A 12078-nucleotide genomic window follows, 5' to 3' on the forward strand; every position below is an offset into this window, starting at 1 on the left:
GTGCTGCAGCCCAGATGCCCAATCGCCAGTCCCATACATATATCAAAATGTCATCATGTACCTGATACTGGGGTTCCTTTTCTTGCGGCAACTCAACGTTCCCTTCTGGTACACTACATGAACAATATCATCTGCCTTATCTCGGAACTCACCAATTCGGGGCGGCCAGGCTGCCGCTTGATTGCCACAAAAGATATATCCCGCCGTGGTGTATCTTTGATCCAAGATAGCGACCATCAAGTTGATAAGACCTGATCCGCCGAGATCGGCTTTTAGACCTTGGCGTTGAACTCTGTCAAGAGTGACACTCGCTGGCAAGCAACGAAGCTCTGCTTCGACTTTGACTCTCTGGGCCGCATCACATTCGCACGATGTCTAACCCGCCAAATTCATTGGCTGCGACCCCTTTACGCTTTGGAAGGGGACGACAATTGCTACGCTGACGGCCTCTTTCGATATTTGGTTGGATATCCGTCCAAGTTTGGACATGCATCCCATCGACCCCAAAAACCCCTCCAAAAAGTAAAATCTTTCAGTCGATGTGTCGATGCGCACGGGATCAACCAAGAGACACCAAGAGAGTCCCTGTTGGCAGGCTTGCTAGCAGGACAAGACCTTTCACCAAGAATGACCGACAGGCGCACCATGTGTGACTGATTAACTGGACAGGGAAGAAGCCGAGAGTCAATGTACGAGACGTGGTACAGCTAAACGTCACTTTTTTTTTTCTTTCTTTCTCCGAATGATGTCGATGTCAATGTCGATGCCGGTGATGGCGACTTTGGCTCTGTCCCCACGATCCCTCCCCACGATCTCTCCCCACGATGATGAACTCTCCAATTTTTGAGCTCTCCGTTGTCCGATCAAAAAAAAAAAAAAAAAAAAAAAGGATCCATTCACAGTCCATGGCCGGGGACTTGAGATGACACTGGCGTTTTTCTTCATTGAAAAGGACGACTGTCTGAGTGTTTCCATCTGTAATCCGCGGGGATCAATGCGTCCACGGCTACACGTACAGTATCAAACAACGGCCCTTCCCGTTGTGGCTTCGACTCTTCAACCCCAATCGAGGGTTTGCCTGGATGAGTGTTGTTCCAAGTCTATTCCATGTCCGTCCCGATATGGGGGATGCCCATGCTCGCCATGTTGCGATTTCGCCTTTGCAAGATTTGTAGAGCTCAAGTGATTTCCGATTATCCGAATCGAAGTTTACTTTTTTTATTCAATTTTTATTGTATTTTTGGCCCCGACATGGTTATCCATGCTATCATCACCTCCTTCGACTCTCCCAATCCCTGCTGCAGTCACGTGGAAGTGACGTATTGCGACCTTGACTGTAGCCGGCCAGCGGCGAACAGCTTGCACTTTACACTTCGTATCGAGATTGGGACGAGATGCCGGGGAAGTAAGAGGGATAGGACGACGATTACTGTCAAAAGTTTCAATGTCTTGCATCGTGGCATTTGACTTGACAGGTGGAAGTCTGACGAGAGCTTCATCTGGTTGTCGTTGGTACTTTAGATAACTGAAGGGAAACTGAAAAGGGAGAGACTTGGGTACCAGACTGCAGTGTAAACACAAGAAGTGGAAATAAACCTCAGACGACGGCCCCGGTATGTCACCACAGCTTGTCATTGGCAGAAGCAAGCTCCCACGTTTCGCAAATTACCAGAAACATTCTTAAAACTCTCTTTATTCTTTCGTCATTCCCGGTGCATGATTCAAGGGGTCTGACCGAACTGACCCTGAACTCGTTACTGTCCGTGCGCGTGTTCCTGGCATCATCATCGGTCTTGACCAGTCCGTCCAGAAGCACCAGACACTTGCTGCAACGCGGCCGGCTTCATCTAAGCAAGGCACCGCATTATACATACATACACATACGACGACGTACAATCTCAGTTGGGGAAGGAGGAGCATGACATCCACATCGACATCAGCGGACGCCTTCGCCGGCCAAGGCGACAACATTCTCCGGCCTCGACCACGGAAACCCTTGCACACTCAAGTCTCCCAACTCTCCCACGACGCAAACGGCGACAGCGACCATGCAAACGGTACCGGAGCTACCAGGTACGGCCATCACAACAAGACAAAGCGTGGAAGAGACCTACCGGACATCTCTCCAGAGTGCTAACTGATCTGCTGACATCAGTGTCACCGGTGTAAGCAGCGGCCGCTCGACCCCGATTCCGTCCGATGCTCCCCCGTCCATCCAATCCCTCTCGACTGCCCGCAAGCAAGTCCGCGCCGAGCAACGCCGCCGCATCTTCCCCACGATAGAGTTCGCAAGCCGAGTATCCCACTTCGATCCCAACAGCGACTACCGCGACTTCCATGGCTTCTTCAATCTCTTTTGGATCGGCTTGGCCATCATGGCCATCACCACCTGCCTACGCAACATCAAAGACACGGGCTATCCGCTGCGCGTCCAGATCTGGGGGCTCTTCACCGTCAAGCTCTGGCATCTTGCCATTGCCGACTTCCTCATGGTAGCCACCACCGCCGTATCCCTCCCACTACACAAGGTCTTCCGCGCTGCCCCCGCGGGCGGCGTGCTGACCTGGGCCAAGGGCGGCATGGCCATCCAGAGCATCTACCAGGCCATCTGGCTAGCCGTTTGGATTGTGATTCCCTTTTGGCTGGAGTGGACGTGGACTGCCCAGGTCTTTCTGCTGCTACACACCATGGTGCTGCTCATGAAGATGCACTCGTACTCGTTCTACATGGGCCACCTGTCCGAGACCGAGAAGCGTCTCCGGGCGCTCGACGACCCGGCCACCGCCTCCAAGGCCCCGGCCTATCTCTACCCGACCCCCGAAAACCCCTTGGGCACCGTTGCCAGCCCCAAGCAGCGCGCGGTCGAAGCCGCCGCCGAAGCCAGCAGCAAGGAAACCGAGGAGATCAGCACCCCAAACGAGGACGAAGAGATCACTCAGCTCCGCGAGGACCTCGCTCGCGAACTCACCTCGCCCATGGGCAATATCACGTACCCGGCCAACCTGACCTGGGCCAACTACCTCGACTACCTCTGCTGCCCGACGCTATGCTATGAAATCGAGTACCCGCGCACCGCCGCCATCGACTGGCAGAACCTGCTGTCCAAGGTCCTGGCCGTCTTCGGCTGCATCTTTTTGTTGACCGTCATCTCGGAGGAGTTCATCCTGCCCGCGCTGACCGACGCCTCCATCCGTCTCGATCCTACGCTGCGCGCCGCCGCCGGCGATTCCGGTCCCTTGACGGCGCTCGAAGCCCTCCTCGTTCTGGCGGAGACCATCTCGTGGCTGCTGTTCCCCTTCATGCTCACCTTCTTGCTTGTCTTCCTCGTCATCTTCGAGTATGTCCTCGGCGCCTTCGCCGAGATCACGCACTTTGCCGATCGCCACTTCTACTCGGACTGGTGGAACAGCACGGACTGGATGGAATTTTCTCGCGAATGGAACGTGCCCGTATACAATTTCCTGAGGAGACACGTATACAGCGCCAGCAGGCCGCATGTCGGCAAGGCCAACGCGACCGTCATTACCTTTTTGATATCGGCCGTAGGCCACGAGATCGTTATGGCGTGTATCACTAAGAAGTTGAGAGGCTATGGTTTCATTTGCCAGATGCTCCAGCTGCCGATTGTGATGCTGCAAAAGACCGAGTTGGTCAGGGGCAAGAAGACGTTGAATAATGTTTGCTTTTGGTGTAGTATGATCTTGGGTTTGAGTTTGGTGAGTTGTTCTCCTCCTTTCCTTGCCCTTTCATTGTCGAATATTGAGGGAGATTACTAACGCTTGGACTGTATAGATTTGCTCGCTTTACGTGTTGGTTTAAACAAATTCGACCTGCATTGCCATTCTCCCGGTCAATTTTCCGGACACAATTACAGCACATATTGTACCATACTTTACCATACTATACCATGTCATATAAAAGAGGCGTCGGCGTCTGATAAGCAAGAACGGAGGAGTAGGAGATGGAAGGGAACTCGGCCTGGTATTCAATGAATCGTAAGCGAACTGATTCGGTGGTCAGTCGAAGTAAAGATGTGTTCTATCTTTTGTCTTTTGCCTGGTCTTTGTTGCATTACAAGGAGGAGCAAAATGTTCTGTCTTTATAGAGTACAGTACAGATACCCGTTATACATACATACATACATCTAGTGTATACATGTAGTGTTTCACACCTATGACCCGTATGAGAGGTCAAGTATAAGTGCCTTATCTACTTAGGGAACGGTGCGTAACGAGTTAGGTACACTTGGATGCCGGTTCAAGTACCTACCTGCTCACTACTTACCTCAGCTGTTGAGATGAAATCATAATGGACGGTTGGAGCACAAGAAATGAAGACTGGAAACGAACCTACCTTATATATCCTCAGATTGTTTCCATTTGGACACTAAGTACTGTCTTACGTACGTGACCCTAGTCGCGACTGCCCCATTCCATTTTAAGGCTTCTAGACTTCTCTGTTGACCACAAGAGTTTCGGGATCTAGGGTAGGGTAGGCCATTAGGTCGTTGATGAGCAGACACAAGAAGATATGCCGACGAATTGTCCAGGAGATATTTACAGTTGATGTGTAGAGACTATCGGTGTTCTAACGAAACTATAACACATCTACCGTTTCCATGACAACGACTGAAGTTTTCGTTCTCATGGCGTCGGCGAGTGCAATCGATAATATTCGTGTTCCCTGCGAAGAAGGAGGTCAGCTACCTATCCCACAAGGTAAGCGATAATGTACAAGAAGAGGAGATAATGAAGAGAAACAAGATACGCCTGTGAACGATGGGTAAGAAAAGAAGTGAAAAGAGAAAATCATCGTGAGAAGTTCCGAGCCTTGAGAACCATATTGTCCTTATGATACAAAGCCACACTAGTATTCTCCTCTTAGCGTTACCCTATATCGTGTATATCAGTCCATCGGTTGTTATTTCGCATTTTTATGCAGTTGAGTATGCGATATTTCACTGTTTGGAATGCCGATCCACATTGCGTTTGTGAAAGGGTTTTCCTTGATAGTACAAGTCTAGGGTATCCAAAACGTTGGTATGTTTGTAAGAAGTACGTTACGTCGTCATTCCCGTGCCTTAGATACAACCAAAAATCAGACCAAAAAAAACGAGTGAACCCCAAGATGGAAATTCCTATTGCTTCATCATCATGCGCTACATTTCCCGATGCTGTCCTTGACCATTGTCCCAGAGCGTTCCCACGCATCCCGTTTCCTCTCCTTGCCATGGCTTTGAGTCCTCTATCTCGTGCCCAGATCGTATCCCAATAAATCCCATACCATGCGATGTGTGAAACATGGACGTGTCGTTACTGTCTCTTTACCGGGTTTCGTTCCCCATATATGAGTAGTATAAAAGCAGAAAATTGACCAATTGATCCCCAAACCAAACACCGTACCCCGATGACCCGATCAATGCAAGCCCTTGAAAACACCTGCCGAAAGAAGAGAACTGGAAGTCCAGAGAAACAGAAAAACAAAGTTGTCGGGTTCAGAATGCCTCAAGTCACGTTCTAGTATGAAGGTACTGAAGGATAGGCTCGATGAGGATAGGGTATATCGGCGTATTTCACGTCAGTCGTAGTGAATGTCTTGCCTTCTTTCACCTTCATACCCGAAGTCGAGTACATGCGTGCAGATCCGTACATTTCAGGAGGAACTCGTGTGGCGGAAGTTCCTCGCGAGTAAGCCTGGGGATATGTTGGTTCATCGCGCCTCGAGCTTCTGCCCCCATCCGCTTTGTACCGAACACCATCAGAAGGGGAATCCGCATAGCGTGAACGATGATGGCGTCCGTAATCATCATCCGAGTCGTTAGGGTAGACTTTATCGAAATGACGGTCGGAGCTAGGAGCCCATGTAGTGTGTCGTGTCATGGGCGGTGGATGAAACTGATGTCCGGAATGTATATCATTGGTTGTTGCTGATCGTTGCATGCGAGAGGGAGAATTCAGAGGCGAAGGGACAGCATGAGTCTTCGAAGCCTTGACATTGATCGGATTAGGGCGAGAATTCGTCGGAGCAAGGCGAGGCGAAACAGGGATGATGTTCGGGCCCTCCTTAGACCTTGGTGGCGCCTCATGGGAGCATCGACGGGGTCGACCAGATGATCGCGGGACTTCTTCTTCGTCGTAGTCGGCAGGGGACGGACGGGGCACTTCTGGCTTATAACTCCAGAATTCGGTTTGGGATCTCCCAAGCTTCGGAATTCGTTCGTCTCGAACTTTGGTACCCCTGTTCTGGATGTATAGCCTTGCCTTTTCCAGCGGGTCATCGGCAACAAAACCGGCAGCGGGACGAGAGGCCGACTTTTCTCGCCCAAAATCATATTCGCGGGAGCGGGAGCCATCTCGTTCACGCTCCTTAGTCTCGGTGTATTTCTTACTCGAAGACTTTGCAGATTTCTTGTCTGACTTGGGAGGCTCCTCGGGCTCCTCCATGACTTCAATTGAGGGACCCTTGTGCCGCCGGGATTTATCCTCCAATTTTCGTTCCTTCTCGGGTCTCTCCCGTTCCCTGTCCGTCTTCTTCTTCTCCGCCTTGCGGCCGGGATCAGTCATTTCTTCCAACTCCCTGGCCAAGTCCCTCTGGCGTCTTGCCTTCTTCTCCTCTTCATCCTTGCGCTTGTCCTTCGACTTCTCTTCTTCTCGTCTCAATGGCTTCTCCTCCTCGCGCCTCGCGGGCCTTTCATCTTCACGTCTGGGTGCCTTTTCCTCTTCGCGCCTTGAGGGCCTTTCGTCCTCGGGTCTTGGTTGCTTCTCATAGCTAGTTGCCCGACGAGCACGTCTCTCTTCGTTGAAGTTCATGTCGGCGAAGCGAGCAGTAGGAACTTCTTCGTGAGAGCGCGAGGGCTGAAAGTACATCTTCTCCCTGGTTGATGTCGTTGTCCTGTGCGAGGCACGCTCTGGCGTACTGCTGAAAGCGAACTCCTTGTGCCTGGGAGATGATCGAGCAGCTGGGGAATGAGCCGCGCTCTTTGAGGCAGCCCGTGCCTTTTGTTGGTTGAGTTCACTCATTCGAACCTGATGCTCATACTTTGCCCGCTCTTCGTCGTTGTTGAGAAGCTCATATGCTTGCTGGACTTTTTGAAACTCATCTTGCTTCTCAGCTTTCAGAGTCGGATCTTGCACCTTGTCTGGATGGCACTTGAGGACTAATTTTCGGTATGCTGTCCGAATCTCGGTCTTGTCTGCCGTCTTTGCGATGCCGAGGACCTGCCACGGGTCGGGAGGAAGAGAAGACATGGTGGTGATGGTGATGATGATGAGAATTGATAAGGTACGTTGACTCGAGTTTGATGTTTGAAGGAAGAGCTTGTCGAAAAGCGAGCCGGAAAAGTATAGTGTATGTAACTTGACAAGAAGGCACCAGGCGTCCGTCGAGACAGGGCAACTAAAGCATTGAAAGACGTGGGACTGTCGTAGGAACCCGAGGGAGAGTTGTATATGTCCCTGGGGCTGGGAGGCGTGGAAATATGGGGCGGTAGGGATTGCGAGGCTGACGCGCGGTTGGAGGGGCAAAACGGGTGCGGCTGTGGACGCAAAGAAGTGAAAGATGGGAATTGAGGCGAAAGGAAAAAAAGCGTAGAAAGAAAGTTGGAGGGCGGCTTCTGGGGGGCGGTAGCGGTAGGTATAGGTGCTGGTCGTCGTGATCTGACTGGTAAAATAGGGTGGGCCGTTGTCTAGTGGTTGTAGTGTTGCGCCTAGCTGTGCTCGTGCAGGGCCAAGGGAACCACAGGGGAGGGTCGTTACCTCTAGGGGGGAAGGGATCTCGGGGATCTGGAGACTGGCCGACCGGAGTGGGGCCCGTGGTGTTGTTGTTTCCGGTACTGGATTTGTCGTGCAACCAAAGGCGGTGATCAACGTTTTAACGACCAGGTATAACTTGAAGGGTCCCTCGGTGTAGTGTGTGTGTGTGCGGGGTGTATGGAGTATATGATCAGAAGGTGAAGAGAGCAGGGTAGGGAATCCCAAAGCAACGAAGCACAACCTAAGAGAAGTGACAACCTAATAACCTTGAGGTTCTCAGGAAACAGGCGTGACGTGGGTCGGGTGGAAAGAGACCAAGACTAGGTACCTCCCCCTGACTGGATGAATACCTGGTCGGTATAGGTACCTCTATGTATCCCAGCAGCAACGGACAATAGTCGATCGGCAACACAACCTGAAGTGGAAGTAGAAAACGGAGAACTTGAAGCGAATGTCGGAAACACTAAAAGTCTGAAGAAGATGGAGGAGGAGGTGGACTGAGCAAGGTACGGTATGCGCGGAAGGTGAAAAGGGCGAGGATGATGGCCAGGCCAAGGTCACCTGCACTCGCTTTGATGTCGTGCCAGGGTCGAGTGCGTGGACTGGTGGTGCTATGGATGGTTCAAGTTGACGGGCAGGTGCGCTCCTTGATTAATTGTTTTCCCGTAACTGCCCTTCCAGTCCGCACTGGAATGTGAAGTACCTGTAAACAGCCAAGATATCGCGACTGGCAAATTGAGGTGTCTAGTCGTGCGCCTTGTGTTCGTCCTGACTTCTTGGGACGAACCTGTAACGCGCACACTCCCGGTGCTCTGGATCTTGATGGGCCCCAATGCGATACTATCGAGTCCAGTGGGAGATGGGAGCATGGAACCGGACCTGAGATACCGAGACAGCCCAAAGACAGATCGAGAAAAAAGGTACCTCTACTATAGTTTTGTACCTGTGTCTACTTTGCTCTTCTTCGCTTTCATACCTACCTAGACTACACACTTCACAGACATGTCGTGTGTGAAGCTGTCGATAGCGTCAGTTGCGGGGATTCGACAGGTGTGAACAGGCTCACAGTAGGGTCGTTCAATGTCGCGCTTCTGCACCAGAGGCACAGATACCACTCCAAGTTTCTAATTCCTACTGGGCAGACGCGCGATGCTCCCCAGCACTGTGAGGGGAAGAAGGCATGCATGTGCAGACGACGTGAGGTCTTGGAGGAGCCAGAGGGCTATGCGGACTGCGGAGGTGCTGAAAATGCGGTGGACCAGCATATCGAGACGGCCTCTTACTGGCTGGACGCACGCTGGCTGTATGCGGAGCTTTTCCTGTTGTGGTGCCCTTGCCAGGCCCCGGCTCATGCCATCAAATGAGAAGGTCCCCTTCCAGTTCGTCCCTCGACTTCTGTCGGCTTCTTTCTCAGCTTCTCTTCCGGCCGCCGGCCGCTAATGATGCATAGTGCTACCTTCATCAGCAGCGCAGGTGTGGCAGTCATGTCAGGAATAGCATCGCTGTTGAGGCGACAGTCAAGACAGCCCAGATGAGGTTGCCCCCTTTCTCCTGGGTGGATGTGAGACTATAACATCCGGAATATGGACCGTCAAAATGCCATGTCAAACAGCACCAGCCACGTCTCGACGCTCGGAAGGCGGCCTCGCTCCCTGATCGGCGGGCTTGCACCCCGGAGTGCCACTCGCTCAATAGTCCATTGCTGAGACGGGAGTGCCAAGTTCCAAACACCACAATTCCATCGGAATATCGCCCGGTGCCTCGGTGTGGGTTGGTGATGGTGTTGAATGGACGGACTTGACGCCGCCGCCGCCGGGACGCCGAGAGCACTGACTCGCCCCAGTCAGACTTGAAGAAGTTGATCTTGGCCCAAGACACCTTTCAACAGCTCAGCAGAACCGTTTGTTCCTGCGCAAGCTACCGGATTAGCAGTCTCATCTTGCTCATCAGGGCAGGCGTATGTTCCCTCGTGTCAATCACCGTGACAATCGCCGTACCGCTGGATGGTGTGGCAGTCACCAATAGGTTCTTTCGAGAGCTGAGATTGCATCAACCGTCAAAGGTCAAACCGTCCAAGTTCAAATCGTCGTCAAGCAAGCTTGGTCCGTGTACACCGACGATGAATTGATGACTGTAGGAGGAGGTATCCATGTCACTTTCCCTTCGGGCGTAGCATCACAAACGGCAGGAGACTACGCTCCTGATGATGCTCTAGAGGTACTTAAACAGGGAAAAAGCGCGCCTGCTTCAGGATATGTCAGTGCAATGAGGTCAACACTTTCCGAGTCGAGTTACGGTCTTCAATTCGTCATCCAACCACAGTCTCCGCTGCGCTCTTTCCTCGACTTGGCAATAGCCGCTTTAAACGCCCAACGTCCAACATTTTGCCGGCAGCACTCGTATGGGCAAGTACGGTACCCGTCTGCCCTGGCCTACCGACTGGAGATATCCCGCCATGAGGGTAGGTACCTACCTCTATCCAAGTCCTACCTCTGGGTAGGTACCTATGCTTGAAACTGCACAATCCCTCGACCGCCCCGGATTTCGGAGGAGGCCTCGATCGATGCCCGCTGCTCTTTCTTGACCTGTGACGCTCCGAGTGCCCATGCAACTGGAAACAGTTCATCCTGTCGTCGCTGGGTCAAGACGCTGGCTTGACCTCTCAGATGCCCGTTAGTCCTCTCCATGGACAGTCGCAGACTCTGACTGGCTGATTGGGCCATCACAAGAGCGAATTTCTCCCAACGTCAACTTTTGTCATATTTCCATCCGCCAATAGTCGACAGGCATGCGACCGCACCATTCAAGTGACACCAGTCATCTTCCACACCTGGTCAGTCTTTTATCCAATTGAGACACATGGTTCCCTTTCCTATTCCAACATTACCCTCCATACCCACCTACGAAACGATACACATCCACAAGCAGGTACAGCCAAACAGCCTCATACAGACAACAGGTCCATTGTGACAGTCTGCTGTTAGCCTTGTCACTCCATCCAATGCCTTTCCGAAGAAGCCATGATTTCAGGGACGGCCGGAGTACTGCATTTTCCCCCATTTGACAACCAATGAGTGTTGGTTCAACAAAGTTCATCGACTGGCTACAGAGTCTCGTCTACTGCCAATGCCCGTGCCTCACATATGTATGCAAATAGCGTCTCCTACCTGGCTTTTGCAGCGTTCTCAGCGAACAAGATACATATCACCCAACTCCTTGTCTCTCTCTTCTCAGGAAATGGCCTCGTGGTTGCCCGAAGTGGACCTAGACGTCGAATACCGAAGATGATCACCTACGTGAAGGAGCAGTCCGACTACTATCTGCCAGGCAACATTGTTTTAGACGTCGGCCTTGCAACCTTGGTAACGGCCACAAGCCGCGCCGCGCTCACTGAGTACTACTCGAGTTACATCAAGCCCCTCCACCCCTCGTTTCCTCCTTCCGAGCAACTGTCGACTTTACCCCGCCAAACAGGAAAGCACCAAGATATTAGCTCTTGGCCTCGGTACCCCTTCGTCATGTTCATCATGTTTTGCGGTCAGGGCCATGCCGTCGGATGAGACCCGTACAGCAGTCGTTCGTTTTCATGCCCATCAGTTGGTCCCCCCATGCGATGCCGGCCAGGTCGCGTCACACCACCCGCACAGTACACGCGCAGGATCCCTTTTCCGCGGGTGATACTATATGTCTGTACGTTGGCGCACCATTGGCAATGCAGCTGGAGGGGGGGAGTGTAAGCCGGGGCAGCCGCACATGAGATGCAAATCCCAGACCGCCGAACGGATATTGTAACCACCCATCCCCGTGGTGGCGGTGAGCTTACGATATGCTGCTTCTGGTGTTCTAACTGCATACCTCATATCGTGAACTCTTGACAAATTGGGAAGACTGTTGTGCCAACGTTTGCTCTTAGCACTCTGTGTTCCCACGATCGGACGGATACCCTCGGAGAGACCTCGAAAGAATCTCTGATCCTGAGCAGAACAAGCACAAGCTCGACATCAACTTTATGATGAGACTCGCCGAAGCCGTTCCATCCTGGATTGTCTTGCTTATCACCAATTGCCAGATCATGGAAGCGTACAAGGAGAGACCAGGAGGTTTGTTTTATCTGCTGCAAACCCTATGATAGGTGCTCCGTTCGTATGTCGGCCGGTCGCAGCCGTGCAACCTGCATGCCGTCACAGATGCGCATCACACCTCCCCCGTACACTACTCGAACTCCTCGAGTGAGGACCCTCGAAGCCAGATATGTCAAGTAGCGGGGGGCAGAAGCGTCAGGCTGATTGGACACGAGGGCTTCTAGAGCCGCTTCCCGATGAACTCG

At 52.3% G+C, this 12078-nt stretch overlaps 3 protein-coding genes across 3 annotated transcripts; 2 read left to right on the forward strand and 1 right to left on the reverse strand.

Annotated features, from left to right (window-relative positions):
- Positions 1-1379: 1379 nt before the first annotated feature.
- Positions 1380-4195, forward strand: NCU04144 (sterol O-acyltransferase). The gene is made up of 3 exons (XM_956207.3): positions 1380-2073; positions 2156-3716; positions 3793-4195. Exons 1-3 carry the CDS (start codon positions 1919-1921, stop codon positions 3817-3819), a joined length of 1743 nt encoding a protein of 580 aa, XP_961300.3. The 5' UTR covers positions 1380-1918; the 3' UTR covers positions 3820-4195.
- An 800-nt stretch (positions 4196-4995) lies between these two features.
- On the reverse strand, positions 4996-8321 carry NCU04145 (hypothetical protein). The gene has a single exon (XM_956208.3). It carries the CDS (start codon positions 7245-7247, stop codon positions 5517-5519), a length of 1731 nt encoding a protein of 576 aa, XP_961301.1. The 5' UTR covers positions 7248-8321; the 3' UTR covers positions 4996-5516.
- Positions 8287-9115, forward strand: NCU04146 (hypothetical protein; the record flags this gene model as incomplete). The annotated part of the gene is made up of 4 exons (XM_956209.3): positions 8287-8389; positions 8465-8671; positions 8779-8801; positions 8860-9115. Exons 1-4 carry the CDS (start codon positions 8291-8293, stop codon positions 9113-9115), a joined length of 585 nt encoding a protein of 194 aa, XP_961302.3. The 5' UTR covers positions 8287-8290.
- Positions 9116-12078: the final 2963 nt, after the last annotated feature.

Source organism: Neurospora crassa, linkage group V (assembly GCF_000182925.2).
Source record: "Neurospora crassa OR74A linkage group V, whole genome shotgun sequence".
Classification (NCBI taxonomy): Eukaryota; Fungi; Ascomycota; class Sordariomycetes; order Sordariales; family Sordariaceae; genus Neurospora; species Neurospora crassa.